We start from the raw sequence: 18,311 nt of genomic DNA on the forward strand, positions 1-18,311 counted from the left end.
TGTTTGTTTTATATATAACTGGTGATCCAGTTCAGGGCGATTCCTCTAACCCCATATGCATATAATTTAGAAATCAAGATAGAATGATCTATGGTGTCAAAAGCCTTTTTTAAATCCATGAAAACTCCTATTGTGTATTTCTTTTTGTCAATTGCTGTTGAAATTTCTTCAACTATTTTCATTATAGCCAAACCAGTGGACCTATTAGAATGAAACCCAAACTGATTCTCACTTAACAATTTATTTTTTTCAATAAAGCTGTCTAGTTTGTTAACGAACAACTTTTCTAAAACTTTAGAAAATTGTGAAAGTAATGAAACTGGTCTGTAATTATTAAAAGTATGTCTGTCTCCATTTTTAAAAAAAGGAATAACTTTAGCTATTTTCATCTTCTCAGGAAAAATTCCTAATCTAAGTGAAAGATTAAAGATATGATGTAGTGGTTTTACAACACAATCTATGGTCATTTTTATTAATTTCATGTCAATCCCGTCACTGTCCTTTGAGGTCTTGTTTTTTAGTTTGTATACTGTAGTCAAAATATCATTATCAGTCACATCAGATAAATACATAGATTGAGAAATCCAATTTTTATTTTTAATAATATCTTTTGATTGTAAATTACATGTAATATTTTCTGCTAAATTGGGTCCTATATTTACAAAAAATGAATTGAATTCATTTGCCATGTCCTCTTGCTTTTTAATGACCACATTGTCTTTAAGGAAGAAGTGAGGTAGTTCCATTGATCCTGACTTATTTCCTATGACCTTATTCAGAATATTCCACGTAGCCTTTAAGTTATGTTTATTTTCATGCAGAATCCTATGATAATATTTCTTTTCAGCTTGTCTCAATACATTTGTTAACTTGTTTTTGTAAACCTTATAACGTTTTTCAGCTGCTGCTGTTCTTAAGTTTAAAAAGTCCTTATAGAGTTTGTTTTTCTTTTTACAAGCATTCTGTAGGCCCTTTGTTATCCAGGGTTTTCTTTTATTTTTAGATTTAGGTCTACTTAGAACTTCTGGACAATGTCTATTGTAAAGATCTAAATAACATTTCAGAAAAGCCTCATATGCACCATTTACATCATCTGTATAAATAATAAATAATATTAACTAGCACAACGCAGAAAGCAACCGGTTACACTTAAACTCTGTCCATATAACCTAACCTGACAGAATCAAATTTAAAAGGATTTATGATAGAGTAACAAGCAAACATATGTTTTCTATACAACTGTAATTGTCACTTTAAACAGTTATAATAAATAAATATTGAGTAATTTAACATTAAGGAGTAATAACTTGCCATGGACTAATAACTTGGGGGTTTCATTTATGAACAATTACATTAAATCTACACCAATTTGTTTGTAATTTTATTATTTATAAATCAGCCACGTTTTCCATGATCAGAACACAGCAGATTCATAAATAGTCTTCGTAAAATGTTCATACTTATTATGTTTTTACTTTGACAAAGAGGTGTCATTCTCCGCCTTAAATAGAAGTAGTTCGCCTCCAGACCAGGTGGTGGCGGTAATGCGCCACTTTGTTTTCGTGTCAGGCGCCTTATGAACAACACCCGAAAAAGAAAAGCAGTGAGCATGGTTGTCCGAATTGCTTTGAAAATTGAGAGAACTGTGTAGAGAACTATATAGTGCCGCACTATATAAGGTTTTAGTAGTTAGGGATTAGGACACAGCCTATATTTTCAAAAGTATCGGCTCACCCATCCAAATGATCAAAATCAGGTGTTCTAATCACTTGGTCTGGCACAGGTGCATGCACTGTTTTTACAAACATTTGTGATAGAATGGGCCGCTCGCTCTCAGGAGTTTAGCGAATTCCAGCGTGGAACTGTCATAGGATACCACCTGGGCAACAAATCCAGTGGTGAAATTCCCTCGCTCCTAAATATTCCACAACTGCAACTGTCAGCTCTATCAGAACAAAATGGAAGAGTTTGGGAACAACATCAACTCAGCGACAAGTAGTAGACCACGTAAACTGATGGAGAGGGCTAAGCGGATGTTGAAACGCAAAGAGGTCACAGACTTTCTGCACAGTCAGTTGCTACAAAGCTCCAAACTTCATGTGACCTTCAGATAAGCCCAAGTACAGTAGGCAGAGAGCTTCATGGAATGGGGTGCCATGGCCGAGCAGCTGTTTTTTCAAATATTTACAGGCCTCCATACATTTTCTTTCTTAATATATTGTGTCGAGGTGCATCGTAAGCTAGCTCTCATTAGCTAATGCCTAGTCTCCCACAAACACGAGAAAAGGAAAGATGATGGGAGGCCTATAGGGGGGGGGCTTGGAAGTAGTTTTTACTTGTAAGATATGCCAGGCCTTTAACGGTGACGCCAGGGACAAAAAGGTTAAAGAAGATTGGGTTCACTGTGGGCCCTGTGATGCCTGGTCCCACGAGAAAATTCCTGAGGACATCGGAATTTGGGAGGACAAAGGCTTCATCTGCCAGGACTGTCTTTGAAAACCTTTTGACCAAGAGTAACGTAGTTGTTCAATTATTGAGGTTTAGTTTTTATAAGCTTTGAACACGTTCGTAATTAGGCCTATATTACTGTGTTATTGTTATAGCGTCAGGCCTTTGTTTGTATTTTTTTAATTTAATGACTTTAATTGTAATGTTGCTCTTAAATATAATTGATTTTATTATGAAACATGACTGTTTCACCTTTAGTGGCTCATTTTTGCTGATCAGTGGGACCATTTTACCTGAATGTGGCACATCTCAAAATGCGGGAAAGTTGATATTTCAACAGCCGAGGAGTTTCATCAATAATATTTTATCCCATAAATTAAACACAGAAACTTCAGCTTCCCAAGCGATTAACCAAAGGGTGGCCCAATTTACCGGATGTCACTATAATAATGATAATAATAATAATAATAATCACAATTAAAAAACGTAAGTAAATAGAACGCATTCCTTCTGTTCTGCTCAGAGTGAAAGTGTGAACTGTCCCCCACCTGTTGCAGGTTCGGGTAAGTTCTGCCCATCGGAGGCTTGAAGAGAAGTTCTGATGAGGAATTCTGGTCATTTGAGAAGCAGAAGGGGTGACGTCACAATCAGGAAAAAAATACCTCCAGCTTCAGCTCTGCATGTGCAGACTTATAACCACAGAGGGGAACATTAGATACATTTGAACATATGCAACATGATTCCATCAAAAGGATGGCGCGCGCGCCGCCCGGTTTCCGGTTAAGGTGTGCGTGTCTGAGACGCTGCAGATCAAGGCTGGCCCCGCTGGCCCTGCCCCGCCGCGGCCCGGCCCGGCCCCGCTGGTCCTCACGGGACTTCCGCGTTCAACTAAAAACGCTCGACATTAGCCGCGGACACCGCGTCTTCCACGGCGGCTTTACTGAACCGGACTCTAAAGTTGGAGGCAGAAGTCGGACTTCTCCGTCATCTGGGTCCATGGCTGACGGCGGGGGGGAGGACAGGGCGGAGGGCGCGGAGCCGCGGGGCGCCGAGGGCGGGGAAGGTGAGTGGACCGGCTCCGCTCGCAGACCAATGCCGGCCTTCGAGGGAACACACTAGTTCAGGAAACTCTGGGAACTTCAACGTTCCTCGCGGGTTTTTCCTCTAGAAGTCAGCGGTTGGTTCTGTTTCGAACGAGGGTCTGAGTCTGTTCCCGCCCGTCCGTTCCATTCCAGTCCAGGCTCGGAACCACACAAGCGGAAGACGGCACAGACAGGCGGGGCTCGTTTTAGCCGAAACGTTCGAAGAGGATTCATGACGTCATGTTCCGTGAAAAGCCGCTATAATCTGCCTCTAAAAAGCGGGGCAGGAGGCTGATCCAATAACATTATCGATCACGTCTAGGGCCCTAAGCCATGACATCAGTGACGTCATCACCGGGACAGCATGGCGACGTTAGCGCGTGCAGCTCAAGGACTCAGGGTCCACTTACTTTTCTTTAGGTTGTAACGTACAGCAGTTTCGGTTTCAGTGGATTTCAGTCAGTGCTGTGCCAATGTGTAGAACATGGCGTTCTTTTGCTGTTGGACTTAAGAATGAGTGGGACTTCAATGACCAATTTTCTGACAAATACTGTACTTTTGGAAATTACAAAGATTTGAAATGCTTGAACCAGAGAACCACAAAGGAGGGGTCAAAGGTCATCATGTCATTCTGGGGCCTTAGGTTAACTTTTTTCGTTTGAGAGTGCACATGCAGCAGAAACATCCACACACACTCTCTTTTCTCCATCTTTGAAAAAAAACACCCTGAGGACAAAAACAACGTTTTAGTGCACACATTGGTGTGACATTCTGAAGAAAAGTATGAGATTAACTGGCCCTGAACTGTTTTTCTGGCTGAAGTGTGTTTCAAAGTTTCAATGAAACAAAGTCATTTCAAACCTGAAAGCCTTTCCTGATACAGCTGTACCCTCACGGGGATCAAACACACAACCTGCTTAATGCCAGCTCTGAGTTCTGCCCGCTGAACCACAGCCTCTTCATCCGTCCATTTTCAGAACCCACTGATTACCTTTCAGGGTCACAGGGTTGCTGGAGTCCATTCCAACTACTGTCGGGTGAAGGTAGGGTACACCCTGCCAGGTCACCAGTTTGCTGCATTGCCACACAACTACAGACCGAGGGTCAATTTAGAAAGACCATTGACTGTGAATGAGGACTGGACTGAGTGATCCCTAACACTTCAAACAGAAAGTATCTGGTGGCTCCAAGAAGCCAAAATCCAATAGAGGTCTAGAGAGAAATTACTCGGTCATGAAACATCTTCTTAATAATCCCTTTTTTCCATGTTTTTTTTCTGTAGCAGAAGTTATTCAAGTTAAAAAGAAGTTCTTTAAGTTATGAACTGACCAATCAGAGGCCTCAATAAAGGTAAATGGTTTTGTGTCGAACATTCAAAGTGTTTGATTGACAGATGCTCCTGAGCCGCTTTCAGTGGAAGGTGTGCGGCCTTCTAGAAATGTAGACTCAGACCGACACGGACCAATCGCAGCTTACTGAGGACATTGGTTCGTGGAAAAATGGCTACTGAGTTGACTTCATTTCGTTGGAACCAGAAGCAAGTTCTTTTCTTTGTGTGACATCACACTCGCTCGGTCCAGTTCGTTTATACAGTCATTGAGAGACCAAATAACATATGAAGCATGTTTTGGACTGTGGGAGGAAACGCACGCATGCACAAGGAAAACATGCAAACTCCACTCTGAAAGGACCTGGTCAGGATTCAAACCAGGGCCTTTTCGCTGTGAGGCGTGAGCGCCAACCACTGCGCCACTGACAGATAAGATGGGGTGATGGCTGAGAGTTTAACAGAAGTGTTTGCTCATCGCAACACGCAGTCACATAGGAAATAAAGGACTATAAAAAAAAGTTGACATTTGCGTAAATCCATTTCTTTCAGTGAGATGATGCTAATCCTGATGCATCTTTTAGTTTCACGAGTTCTCCACCTGGTGAGGGTCCTGCGCAGTATCTTAGCTGTTCTGGCACTTTGCTGGACGGGGATGTTTGAGGTTCTTCCACGGATCTGCTCCAGCCACTCCTATAGTTTCGTGGATACTGCTCTGACTTGTCCGATCACCACGGACACCACTGTCAACTTCACCTGTTCAGAATCATTCAGCTCGGATTTATTTATTTTTCCGTGTTCTCGGCTGCACTTCAGAGATGGAGCTGATATGTTTCACTTTTGTTATTGCTCCGAGGCGTTTTACGTATCACTTCCTGAGACAATTGGAGCAGTTTGTTGTTGGGGAGTAGACTAAAATACCCGCCGGCAGATGCAAGCGTCTCACGACTCATTATTGTTAGTTTGCAGAGACTGAAAAGACTTTGGGTTAGAGGTACCATCATCTTTGTCCCGGCCTGTTTCCTTAGTTTGATATTTAACATAATGAATTTAAATAACAATTTAGAAGGAATATTGGAACTTCTCCTTACAGGCAGAAGAAAATTCCTTTGTGTCTGGCACCAGATACGTTTTTGGTATGCACTAGAAACTGGTTCTTGAAATTCCGATTCTTTAACGTCAGAGCTTTGTTTTGTTTTCAAATCAGTTCAAAAGAAAAACGTCTCTGGAGTTTACTTGGTGTTAAAATTAGACAACTACAGCTTCAGAAAAACAACATGACCTAACTAGTGACTGTATATGAGAACTGGACTGAGCAACCTCTCTCCCCTCCCAAACAGGAAGTACCCACTGGTTCTTAGATGCCAAAATCCAATAGACTTCTATAGAGAAATAAACAGCTGTTACTCAGTCCTTTTACTGGTCAGAAGAACCCACAAGATGGCACAAATTAAGGAGGCATCTAAAGGAAATGGCCAAGCCACCCCCCCCCCCCCCCCAATGTGGAGGAGCAGAGGCTCCTCCCAGTTTCTCCCAGCCACACTGAAGGAACCTGTAAACATCCAAAATACCTTTGTGGTTCAGGCCACTTGTTGAAATCACTTGTTTGAACCACACAAGGTCCTCCATGTTTTTAAATAGATGGACTTATTTAGTTCTGATCCATTTGGCTTCATGTATATCTTCCTGGTTCTTGTTCAAGTTGCTTCGGTGCTGCTTTTCTTCTTTTTATTTATTTTTCAAACTTGTCTTGTCCAACAGCTGAGCAAGCAGATCAGAGCTGAAGGCTTCTTGTGTTGGACAGATTTTACTGTTACAATAGAGGTTTATGGATCTTTAGACAAACGGTGTATATTTGTGTAAACCCATTTTGTGTTTGAGACTAAGCTTTATTTATAAAAAATATATTTATACGCATTCCTTGTTGGACCGGATGGGAAAAAAGAGAGTGGGATGTTAGGATGGGGAGATTGGGCCGGGGAGTTGATAAGACAGAGTCATAACATACAAGTGTCAGAAGTAATTTGCATGACTTAGTTCTCACATACACACACCAACAAATGAGGCTTTTCTTCTTAAGAAACTGATTTCTTCCTGTCATTCTTCCCAGTTAAATATTCATAATGTAGACTTCTATGCTCTTTAGTTTTTTCTGTTTCAAAATTTCAAGTTCTCATTTTGTCAAGTAAGAATTCATGGTTATACAAACAATTAAAGTTGTGATTCCAAACTGTATTTGACTCTTAAATGATTTTTGTTCATATTTAATGTGGCGTCACACAGCACAGGCAGCCTGGTCCTGCAGCAGTCATCTGTTGTTTTGGCCTAAATCTTCAGCAAGTTACCGGCTATGTTTGAGTATTTTTCTGACCTTTGACTTGTTATGCATCTTATGGCATCAGGAGAAGTTGATCTTTTTTTTTCAAAGGTTTAGCTTAAAAGGTCCAGGCTTTCCTCCCCTATACAGCATTTTGCTAAAAGATGTAACAGTTTCTTCAAATTGTGATCACTGTTAGAGTACTTAAGTAAAGTGCAGATGTAATATACAGTACAGACCAAAAGTTTGGACACACCTTCTCATTCAAAAGAATGGCAACGTGTGTCCAAACATTTGGTCTGTACTATATTCTTATTCACAGAACAAGTTATTGATCAATGATCTTTAATTTCCAGATGTTTTTGATGATCCCATCTTGGAGCAAGGAGCGGTGGTCCTCAGAGGGTAAGTCTCTCTGTCAGAACTTCTCTGAAAACACAATATCTTACTCCACATTTGTTTCTGATCTGCCGCCGGTTCGAGTCCTGACAGCTCCGCTCAGTTCTTCAGTCTGTCACTGCTGGTTTTCACAGCAGGGGTCCACATGTGGGTCGGTCTTAAAATGGGAATCCCAGAGTGAAAGCCTAAGATTAGTCAACCTGTTCAACCTAAGATTAGTCAACCTGTTCAACCTAAGATTAGTCAACCTGTTCAACCTAAGATTAGTCAACCTGTTCAACCTAACAGCTGAAGGTCTCTTTCTAAAAAGCACATTTATTTTATTTTTTGTGGCCCTAAAACTCCGTCGTACCTTACAAATACATACAATGATTTTTTGCATAGACATCTGGGAAATTTCTAGGGCTGTGGATTTTGGAATTGTAGATTTGGACATCGCTTAAAAATGGCGTACGCACTATATAGTGCACTACGTAGTGAGTAGTGAAGGAATACGGACACACTCGATACACCGTCATCTGCCACAAAAAAACAAAAAAGTACTAAATGTTTTCAGAATGTTTTAAAACTAAATTTCTTGTTGAAGCATTTCATTGTGAGCTTTTCAGAAACTGGGAGATAAAAAATTGTACACGGCCTTTGGCCCCGCTCAGACGGTCTGTGAAAATATAGTCTGACATTAAACCCGACAAAGGTTGGGGACCTATGAGCAGGTTTGGGCGTGTCCACATCCCGCAGGGCGGTGCTCATACCAGCAGGTGTCTCAGATTCCCTCATGGGTCAAAGTGAAGTTTTCTGCAGCCAGACTCTCATTCCTACTTTGGGATGTAGAGGAAGTCTTGCCACTACGTGTTGATTTCATAGTAGATGTCATGTTATTGGATGCCAAACCTCTTCATCTTAATTTAAAAAAACAAATCTTCAGCTGCAAATATATATACCTGAAAAGAAGATGACATCGATGATGCATAATGAAACATAAAAGCAGCTATAATATGATTAGTAATGACTTTGATGGCTAACCGCTGCACCTCTCACAGGTACGTGATTGAAAGGATAAACTTACAGGACCCTGATTTATACGTGTCGTCTGAGGATCTGGGAGGAAGTCCAAACGAACAAGAAGATCCACAAATCAAAGAAGTGGTGGAGCAGCTGCTCAAGATAGCAGATGACATCAACAGGAATGCTGTGCTACAGCAGTAAGTAGTTCAGTGTTTAGTTCCAAAAAAACTCCTCTGTCTGCAGCCAAAACTATTTTCTTGAATCATCAAACTGTTCTAGTAAAAAATGAAAGAACGGCAGTTCAAATTACTACTGAGCAATTCATAGAATTTAGAATTGCGATCAGTTGCATGATTTTCTGTGATTTAATTGTATTACTGACTGCGAAAGACCTAACTTGTTTGAAAGATGGTAACATTTATATGAACTTGACTCCTTTTTTTGATTAGAATTCAGGAACAGTCTCCCCACTTAAAAGACAGGCCTTTTTTTTTTTTTTACTGTTGGGTGAACTCCGCCTTCACCCAACAGTGGCAGGATAGGCTCCAGCAACCCTTTGACCCTCTAGACCAGTGGTCCCTAACCCCCGGGCGTCCGTGGGTCAGTTGGTACCGGGCCGCACAGAAAAAATAAAATAACTTACATGACTTTCGTTTTATTTATTTCGGAATCTGAAAGATATTTTATTGTGAAAAACCGCCCGATTCTCTGCTCCATCCGTCTATGTCACTCTTGACGCAGGCCAAGGCACTCGTCTCGGTCACGTGATAGGATACCGCTAAAATAAAACCCAGGAGCTAGCAAAATGAGTAAAAAACAAACGTCTTTGGAAAGTTTCTTTGCCAAGTGTCCAGCCAGGAGAAAGAAGGGGAACCTTCCACTTCTAAAAAAGAAAGCTACATTTAATAGACAGTACTTCTTTTTTACACCATGAGTGTGGGAAGGGGAGAGGATGATGACACCTGTGTGATGCACAATGACATGTGTGTCAAAATAAAAGCTCAGAGTTCGTCATGTCATGTCTCTGTTCCTACTTCACGTAGCGTTGCTAATAATCGTCCGCCACAGCCTAAAGACCGGTCCGTGAAAACTTTGTATGACGTCATACCGGTCGGTTCGCGGTGTTAAAACGGTTGGGGACCACTGCTCTAAGGGATTCAGCAGATTCAGACAATGGATGAACAATAAAACTGTCCATCCATCTTCCTTACCTCGTCTAATGCATCTCCTGAAACACACAGAACATGTTCCTGAAATCAGAATTTGAATGTGAGCTGAAACGAACATGAACCAAACTCACTTCAGCTCTCTCATCTTTGGTCTGTTTTTCTTGTCAGATTGATCAACCAGGCGTCTGGTAGCGGTGCACAGGACATCTTCATGGAAGTGGCCAGGAGCATCTTTGCTGATGGGATCAACTGGGGTCGAGTGGTGGCTCTCTTTCACCTGGCCTACAAATTCATATACAAGGTAAATGGGTGCAGGCATTTCAACATTTTACCTGGTTCTTGTATCAAGTCTTAAATGACAACGCACACATGCTATCTCAAGGTTTGTCCACAGACTATCAGCCTTTCTGAATGTTTTATTTTAAGAAGCGATAATTGCCTTGTAAAGACTTTTGTGCGGACATTTCTTGGGGGGCTCAAGATGATCTGGAATGAAGGAGGTTTCATTTTTTTTTAAAGATTAACAAGCAAAAAGGAAACTTAGATTTTGAAATTCACCAAATTTAAAGTTTGTGTCAAACCATTCTGTCAAATCAAATGTAAGTTTGACTGAGCAGAAAGCTGAGTAGCACAGAGTTTAGTTCAGATTCTCTTGTTCTATTTCAAAGGCACTGACCAGCAACCATCTAGAGACCATCAGAATGATAATCAGCTGGGTACTGCAAGTCATCAAAGAAGTGCTCTATCCCTGGCTGGTGCAGCAGGGAGGTTGGGTGAGTGACTCATGGCTAAAGGTGTGAAGCTCAGGTCTCAGAGTGCTGTTGTCCTGTTTTCCTTTACAGCTTCTTCTGCATTTGTAGTTACATACGTACATGTACCCCATTAGGGTTTGTGTGTTTTCAGCACTATAGGGTGCACCAAATTATAAGGCACACTGTCAATGAATGCTCCATTTTTTAATTGATATCACACATTGTGAAGAAGTAGCAGGACACTGGCCCTCTTGACCCAGAGTTTGACACATTTGACAAATGTCCTACAATTCTGCAGCTCCTCACCCTGCTGGTGTTTCCTCAGGTGGGCGTTATCCAACGTTTTTCACGCTGGAGAACATTGACCGTTGCAGCGTCAATAGTATTGCTTGCAGCCTTTGTTTACTACAGGAAGACGCGCTGAGACCATCAGACCCAACTTCAGAACCAGGACTGCCATCCCTGGTTCTGGGCACATGGAGGACATTAATGATCATCCTCTCCCAACCTGTGTCTCGTTCTCAAGAGGAACGTCAACCTCTCATCTCAGGTTTTCTACAACAAAAAGGTGGAATTGACCTAAAACTTGACATTTTTACTCCGCATTCACCAGCAGACCATTTGTGCCGTTTTGCAGCTGCCATGGGGGCTCCCAGTGGAAAGTTAACTCTGTCAGGGAGGGGTCTGGAGTTAAATAGACTTGAGTTGACTTTAAAAACATTGGCAGGAGAATTCTGCTGTCAATGTGTTATTGTAATCCTATTTGAAGTGTTTGTGGGGGGTTGGGGGGGGGGTGTTATCTCAGGTTTATCCCAGATCGGACCACTTTTATCTCAGTTTTAAAGGGAAACACCGTGAGCCAGTGACAAGGAGTCTAAGCAGCTAAATGTAGAGATATTTTACAAATGTGATGTATGACTAGAGTGTCTTTTAAATTCCTTTGTGGCGGGGTCCCGCCGAGAAAGGATGCAGAGGAGCCAAGGTGAGGAGGAACTGCCTCTGTTGCCGTCACTGTTGCTACACGCAGGGCCATGCAGCACACAGCACACACTGTCACTCCTCTCTTTCACCACCTGCAGTGCTCACCTTTAAATGGGATGCCACGCCCACGGAGCGTTGCTCTCCATTCCCTCCAGGTGGCACCACAGGTAGCAATCATTAAATACCAAAATACAACAATACACAAACAATAAAACCTGGTGTGGCCCCCCCTCGGCATCTGACGGTGCCACACCGTCACACCCTTCCTTTATTACTTAAATGAAAAGAAAATGTGCGTTCATTTTTTATTGACCAAAATGATTATTCAAAAAATGTCACATACAGCAAAATGTATTTCAACACATTTGTTCAAGAAATTCTGTCCAATGTGGTTCTTTTTATGTGTAGATAAGAGGACGATCCTCTGTTGGGAGAAGTCTTCTGCTGTGATCTCTGCTCTGGACTTTAACGTACAGAGTTTCAACACTAATGTCATTCATGCTAACATATTTATGCCTCCGGACGGTTAGGAAACGAATGTCTTGCCGCATTTTGCATGGGATGTCCTTCTCAGACGTGGACGTTGGTTCTCTACAGATGGTGACTGTTCCTGTAGAGCTGAGAGCAACTATCTGTTGATCATCCCTGATAAAATCACTATCAGAACACAGACAGCAATGTGGCCACCAGGCCCTGGTACAGCAATGCATTTGTATTTGGAATAGAAGTATTTTCAGCTCTAAATTCAGATTTTACAATTCTAACTTTGCAGGGAGAAGCTGTCAAAGTTAATAGGCGAATTCAGCAAAAGTGAAGTCAAAGGGTTGTTGCTTCGTCTCGACCTTTCTGAGCTTTAATAGCTAAGATGTTTACCAGGAAATGCCTTATCACCAAATCACATCATTGTGACGATTATTGGCACTTTATTTATCAGTATAGAGGGGGAGTATGCAGATCAGTAGCAGTTTCCGCTTTCAGTGTCCGTCTGAGGGATATTTCTGTTTTTTTACCAGGATATAGTTCGGTTTTTAAAGACTACTCCACAACTGCTGTTATTGTCCTTTTGTTTTTCAAGACGTCATTACAAAGTGAGCATTTGCAGCAATGTTTTTAGCCTTCAGTTTGTCATTGGGGCCTTTGTGGAGAACCAGAGGCTCATGGGAGACGGCTTTTAATATTTACATGTGTTCAGTAGTAATCTCTGAAAGTTTAACGAGTATTTTATAGCCGAGATCCTGGTTTGTTTCACAAATTACTTCATGACTTCTTTATCATGAATAGACATGTTTTGCTTGTTTTTTCATTTTAATTCTGAATCTCTTTAATAAAGTTATCTCTATTTAAATGTGAACAGGTGTTTGTATGCGAACAGGTTCCTGTCCAAGGACTTGGTTATCGTTACTCTTCTGTAATTTTATACAAACTTTTATTGATAAAATAATTATTTTGAATTTGACAAAAGTAATAAATAAAACAGTTTTTAAAATCAGCCAATAAGATTCAAATGTTTCTTTTTGAATTGATGCTCAACAGAACAATCCATCCATCCATTTTCTTTACCCGCTGGACCCCTTTCGTGGTCCCGGGGCGGCCGGAGCCCAACCTGGCTACTGTTGGTGACGGTTGCCAGCCTGTTGCAGGGTCATGCACTCACACCGAGGGACAGTTTAGCGAGGAGAACATGCAAACTTCCCACAGAAAGTTCCAATTTTGGATTTGAACTGGGGCCTTCTCACTGTGGGGGGAAGGTGCTAACCACTGCTCCACCATGCAGCCCTCAACAGAATAATAACTGTAAAGAGTTCAACAGACTGGTATCAAAAGGTGTTTCTTAAATTTAGTCGCACAGCCTTTTGTGGCAATCATTGCAAGTAATTTCTTTTATGGACCACAGAACTGGTTATATTTTCCCAGGCCGACCTTTATGATGCGGAAGCTGTAGAAAGGACACCTGTCCACAGAATCGGACCATCAAACTGTCCAACATGGAAAAGACCAAAGAGCTTTCAGTGGATTTTAGGGAGAAGATTGTAGACCCGGACTGGACTATAAAGCCATCAGCAAGATGCTGAAGGTTATGGTGAATACTGTTGGTGTCATTGGGCCAAAATACAAGAACATGACCCTCAATCCACCTTTAGGTCTGGGGTCCAAACCAGATCCACCTTTAGGTCTGGGGTCCAAACCAGATCTGACCTGGTGGGGTTTCAATGATCATGAGATCTGTGAGAAATCGGCCTAAAATAACACGGCAGGAGTTAGTTGATGATCTCAAAGCAGCTGGAACCACAGTCAGAGAAAGGCATGGGTGATTCTTTACACTGCAATGGTTTAACATCTTCTAACATCGTTTAATCAGACCCCCCCCCCCCCCCCCCGAGGTGTCCTTGGCTCCAACAAAATAAGATATTCGCTTCCAGAGTGTGAAAGCCGATGTTGTGTTGAAGGCTGATGCTGCTTCTCACACCCCCCCTTGACCTCAGCATCACCCCCCCCCCTGTGAACACTGCCTGAGACGCGCTCTGCAGCTGCGCTCAGAGTGTATCACAGAGGGTCCGCAGCCCCCTCCTCGTGTACTGTGTTGTCGTGTGAATATGTGGTTCTGTGTTTAAACTGTGTAGTTTTTTTTTCTTGTATCAACACATTAGAACAGACAGTGTTGAGATATGACTTTTTTTTGTCACCAATGCCCCCCACCCTCCCCATTCGTAACCCATCTGCACCCATCCTAGTAAGGCAGCGCATTTATTGCTGCAGCCTCAGTCAACTCTGAACTGTATATGTGTATTTGTTGTATGTCTGATCTTGTTCAGGTTGTACTGGAAAGTGATTTCTGTGTGTCAGTGTAAAAGCTGTGCTAACGACAATAAACTGATTCTGATTCTGAGATACCCCTGCTTAAGAAGGCGCACGTGCAGACCTGAAGTTTGAACACCTTCATGATTTTGGCCGCCTTTACACTGCAAGATTCAAGTGACCCAATTCCGATTTTTTCCTCTCATGCGGCACAGATCGGATATGACCGATGAATGTGTAAGCAGGACAAAAGCGCATGGATTCCGTTTTTCTCAGATCGGATACAGGCCTCTCTCGTATGTGGAAATAAATCGGAAACGAATCGGATACGTGCATCTGCGTGTGCCATGTAAGCAGACACATCGGATATTCCCCAGTAAAGTCGTACCTCAGTGACGTCAATTCAGGACACCACCAACTGAGATCACATGACTTGTTAAGGTGCTTTTTGAGCGCTGATTTTGCTGTCAGCGTGTTACCTTTCAGCCTCAGGCTTCAGACCGTAGTCGGAAACCGCTGTTATGTCCGGTCCGGACGCAAACGGTAACTAATGAAGCGGGACACCGTTCCTATGGACCAGGCTAGAAGCAGTTTATTTCTTTGGGGGGGCATGTATGATGGGGACCGTGTGTGTGAGCGCGCGCGTGCTTGCGTGTGTGTGTAATGAGAGAGGGGGTGTGAGTGCGGAGCGGGGGACTGTCTGAGAACCGCCGTAAATTAAAAATGTGGTGTCTCGCCCAAAAGTTTTGGAGTCTTTCTTAACCCACTCTGGAGGCTGAGGGTTCAGAACGGAAAAGTGAACCCCGAGGAAATCTCCTGTGCGTTTCTGACCACCAGGGCCGGCCCTGGTCTTCTGGGGGCCCTAAGCGAAATTTTATTTGTGGGCCCTCTAACTGATGAGCAGCACCAAAAAACACAACTGTTGTTGTAATATAGATGATAATAATAATATAAAATCTCTCCATTAATACATTTGTGAATTATTGTTGTTGCCGAAGAATTGAATACAGTATGTTGTCTGCATGTTGGATGCACATTTAGTGGTGCACACAAATTTTAAATGCAAAGAAATAAATATGACAAATGCATATAAATATATTTTTTTTAATGTAACATTAGGCACTCAACAAATGACATTCACAAAACTCCAACTTATTTAAAACAGCAACTTATTAGAAAATCAAATAACGATAAAACAATCCAACATAAAGAACACAACAGCTCAATGAGGGGATTTTGGAAAGTCAGAGTCTTTCTCAGTCTGAAAAGGACCTCTTTGCACCAAATCCATTCTTTCTGGATCAGAGAGTGTGGTTGGCCATTCAGCTGGACCAACTGGATTTGAGGTACCGGTAGGTGGAATTTTGGATCCAGTCTGCTCCTATTCCATACACGCCTATTTTGGAGCCTCTGGAACATAAGATACAGAACTTCAATAAAAGCAAACAGTGAAAAATAAAACAGTAAAATGTTCCCCTTTCAACAGTAGATGTGGGGACAGCAGTTTCTTCTGCAGCTAAAAAACAAGAATTATTATTATAGAATAATCACTGATAAAGCCAATAAAATATCTATAGCAGAATATCAATATTGGCTCATTTTAAATCTGTGTGCAGGTTTTTCACAATTTCATTATCTTTTTATATATTCATGAGAGATTTATTGTTTGATTATTTGCATGAGGTGATATTTATTAATTTAATTATGAAGAACTTGGGACTCCATACTCTTCAGCTGCTGTTTATGAACATAAGGGTTTATGCAGACACTGTTTTTTAAATTACTTTACATGCTATTAAAATTACCTGAGATGAAATCTTCAGTGAAGTCAGGAACATCTTGGGATGTGGACGCTGCACCACCTCCAATACTTTTTGAGAGCAGAAGAAACTGTCGGCTGAGACGGAACTGTGCAAAACATCACCGTTATGTAGAACCAAAACTGCAAAATACAAGTAAGAAATAAATGTACCCATTTATAAATAATAAATGTGAACAGTAATTTGAGTATAAATGGAAATATAAGCATTTATACACTTCTTTATCTATTATTTTGTACGTTCATAATTTAAAAATAAGTACATTTATTTTGTTTATCATTTATAAATGAGAACATTTATTTCCTATGTATTTGGCAGTTTTGATTCTCCATATTTAATGCCAATGCAAGATTTTAAGACACGTTCAATGTTGAAAAAGTAAGTCAGACTACCTGACCTGCTATAATAAACAGCAGTTTTTTAATGACATAAACCGGTGTGGGTACCGGATGTTCTCGGGTTGCCGGATGTTCTCGGGTCCTTCGGGGTCCTTCCAATGAGTTATATCACTAGAGGAGACATTACGAGGAGAGCACCGCCATCTTGGTGAGGTCAAGTTTTGAAGACCAAACCACTTTTTATAACATTTAATAAAGAGCTCTGTTTTTACTTTCAATCACTTCATTATATGAAAAAGAAGAATGGCTTGAAATATACTTAGTTTTGTTCAGAAATACAAACTTCACGAGTACCCCTAACTTAACTAGTATTAGACTATTTAGATTTTTTCTATGTTCTTTTATTTTATTTTACTTATGTTTTTATTTATTTGTGTGTTATGTTCATTGTTTCTTTTTTCCCCCTCTGTTCTTTATTTTCTATGTTAATATGTTATGTTTGGCAATGGTGACTGATCTTCGAGGCAATATTGATTACATTGTTATTGTTCGTTGTTAACGTTAATGTCATTGTTAATGTATGATACCGCAATTGTCAATAAAGTTTAAAAAAAAAAACTTAGCGACGTTAACTCATTGGTCGTGGCAACTTACAGCCAATCAAATAGTGTGACGTCATCATTGGTCGAAGGACCCCGAAGGACCATGAGAACATACGGCAACCCGAGAACATCCGGTACCCACACCGGAAAATGCAGAACGCACTATATGTGTTAGCAAAACAATTAACCAATACGATTATAACATGAGTTAAAACATTTTTCAGCCACCATACCATAATCATTACTTTTCTCTGCTATTAGCCGTTTTGGAAGGTCATGTCCGACCTCATGATCTTGGAAACTTGTATATCAGAATTATTTTCGAGTTTTCCATTGGAAATGACGACAAACGGGATTGTTTATGCAATCTTCACCTCGGATCGATTATTTGACGTAAATTGCGCAGCTGCACTGAAATACGGCTCCAACATACTCCAAACTTTCCTTGTGATTGATGTTAAAGTTAATCTTTTTTCAGCTCCTAATGATGGATAAAGTATCTTTGGCATGAAGTTCTCTTGTCGTTTTTGATCGGTGTGATAAAATGTGCTAGTTTTTTTTTCTTTTTCCCAACTTTATTGAAACAAAAATGCGCACGTAAATGCACACTGTGTATGGCTCAGATGGAATGATGTTGACCAATCGTTGCTAAGACGGACGTGACGTCCTTATTTGGGTTGCCAGATTGGTTCAGGTGTGTTGAAGGGGGGATCACAAAAGTGCAGGCAAGTTTCTTTTGCACAACATTCAGAGCGCACGTTGGTACGGAAGTTCTATGAAATGGGTTACCAGATTTGGGTCTTTCTTTATTTCATTTTTTTCGCCACTTCGGGGCCCTGGTGATGATGGGGGCCCTACGCGGCTGCGTAATTCGCGTATAGGGAGGGCCGGCCATGCTGACCACGGTCGGAAAAGAGAAGTCATCGAGCAGGAAAGGTTCAACACTTGGATCAAACTGTTAGTACAGCACGTCTGCAAACACTTCCTCATTCAAAACTCAGAGAAAGCACATAAGACGGCCGACCAGCCCTCCCTTTTCCTCCCCCGCGCATCATCTCAGGAGATCCCAAGGCAACGCCTCCTTCGTCGCTGCGTTGCCTCCATGACAACCGCAGTCACAACAGTCCGAAAGAGGTCCGCGGAAGGCGGAAATACTGCTACGTAGTCCTCAGAACGTCTATGTTTGATAGTTTCAGCATTGTATAGTGTAAATGCAAAAATCAGATACGGGTCACTTTTAAAAGATTATGTAAGCGGGTCGTCAAAAAAATCGGA

The 18,311-nt window shown here is 41.4% G+C and overlaps 1 protein-coding gene across 1 annotated transcript; it reads left to right on the top strand.

The window, feature by feature from the left end:
- Window positions 1-3,173: 3,173 nt before the first annotated feature.
- zgc:153993 (apoptosis regulator BAX) lies at window positions 3,174-12,969 on the top strand. Its single transcript, XM_004066802.5, has 6 exons — window positions 3,174-3,511; window positions 7,531-7,579; window positions 8,614-8,775; window positions 9,916-10,048; window positions 10,416-10,520; window positions 10,825-12,969. Exons 1-6 carry the CDS (start codon window positions 3,178-3,180, stop codon window positions 10,921-10,923), a joined length of 882 nt encoding a protein of 293 aa, XP_004066850.4. The 5' UTR covers window positions 3,174-3,177; the 3' UTR covers window positions 10,924-12,969.
- The last annotated feature ends 5,342 nt before the right edge of the window (window positions 12,970-18,311 follow it).

This window comes from Oryzias latipes, chromosome 3, assembly GCF_053564925.1.
Source record: "Oryzias latipes strain Hd-rR chromosome 3, Olatipes_Hd-rR_3.1".
NCBI classification, from domain to species: domain Eukaryota; kingdom Metazoa; phylum Chordata; class Actinopteri; order Beloniformes; family Adrianichthyidae; genus Oryzias; species Oryzias latipes.

Bases quoted from the DNA above. Each gene is read 5' to 3' on its own strand.
- zgc:153993 (XM_004066802.5), top strand. From the start codon at position 3,178: ATGCAACATGATTCCATCAAAAGGATGGCGCGCGCGCCGCCCGGTTTC. The intron at 3,512-7,530 runs GTGAGTGGACCG...TTTAATTTCCAG, and splicing joins GGGCGCCGAGGGCGGGGAAG to ATGTTTTTGATGATCCCATC. The intron at 8,776-9,915 runs GTAAGTAGTTCA...TTTTCTTGTCAG, and splicing joins AGGAATGCTGTGCTACAGCA to ATTGATCAACCAGGCGTCTG.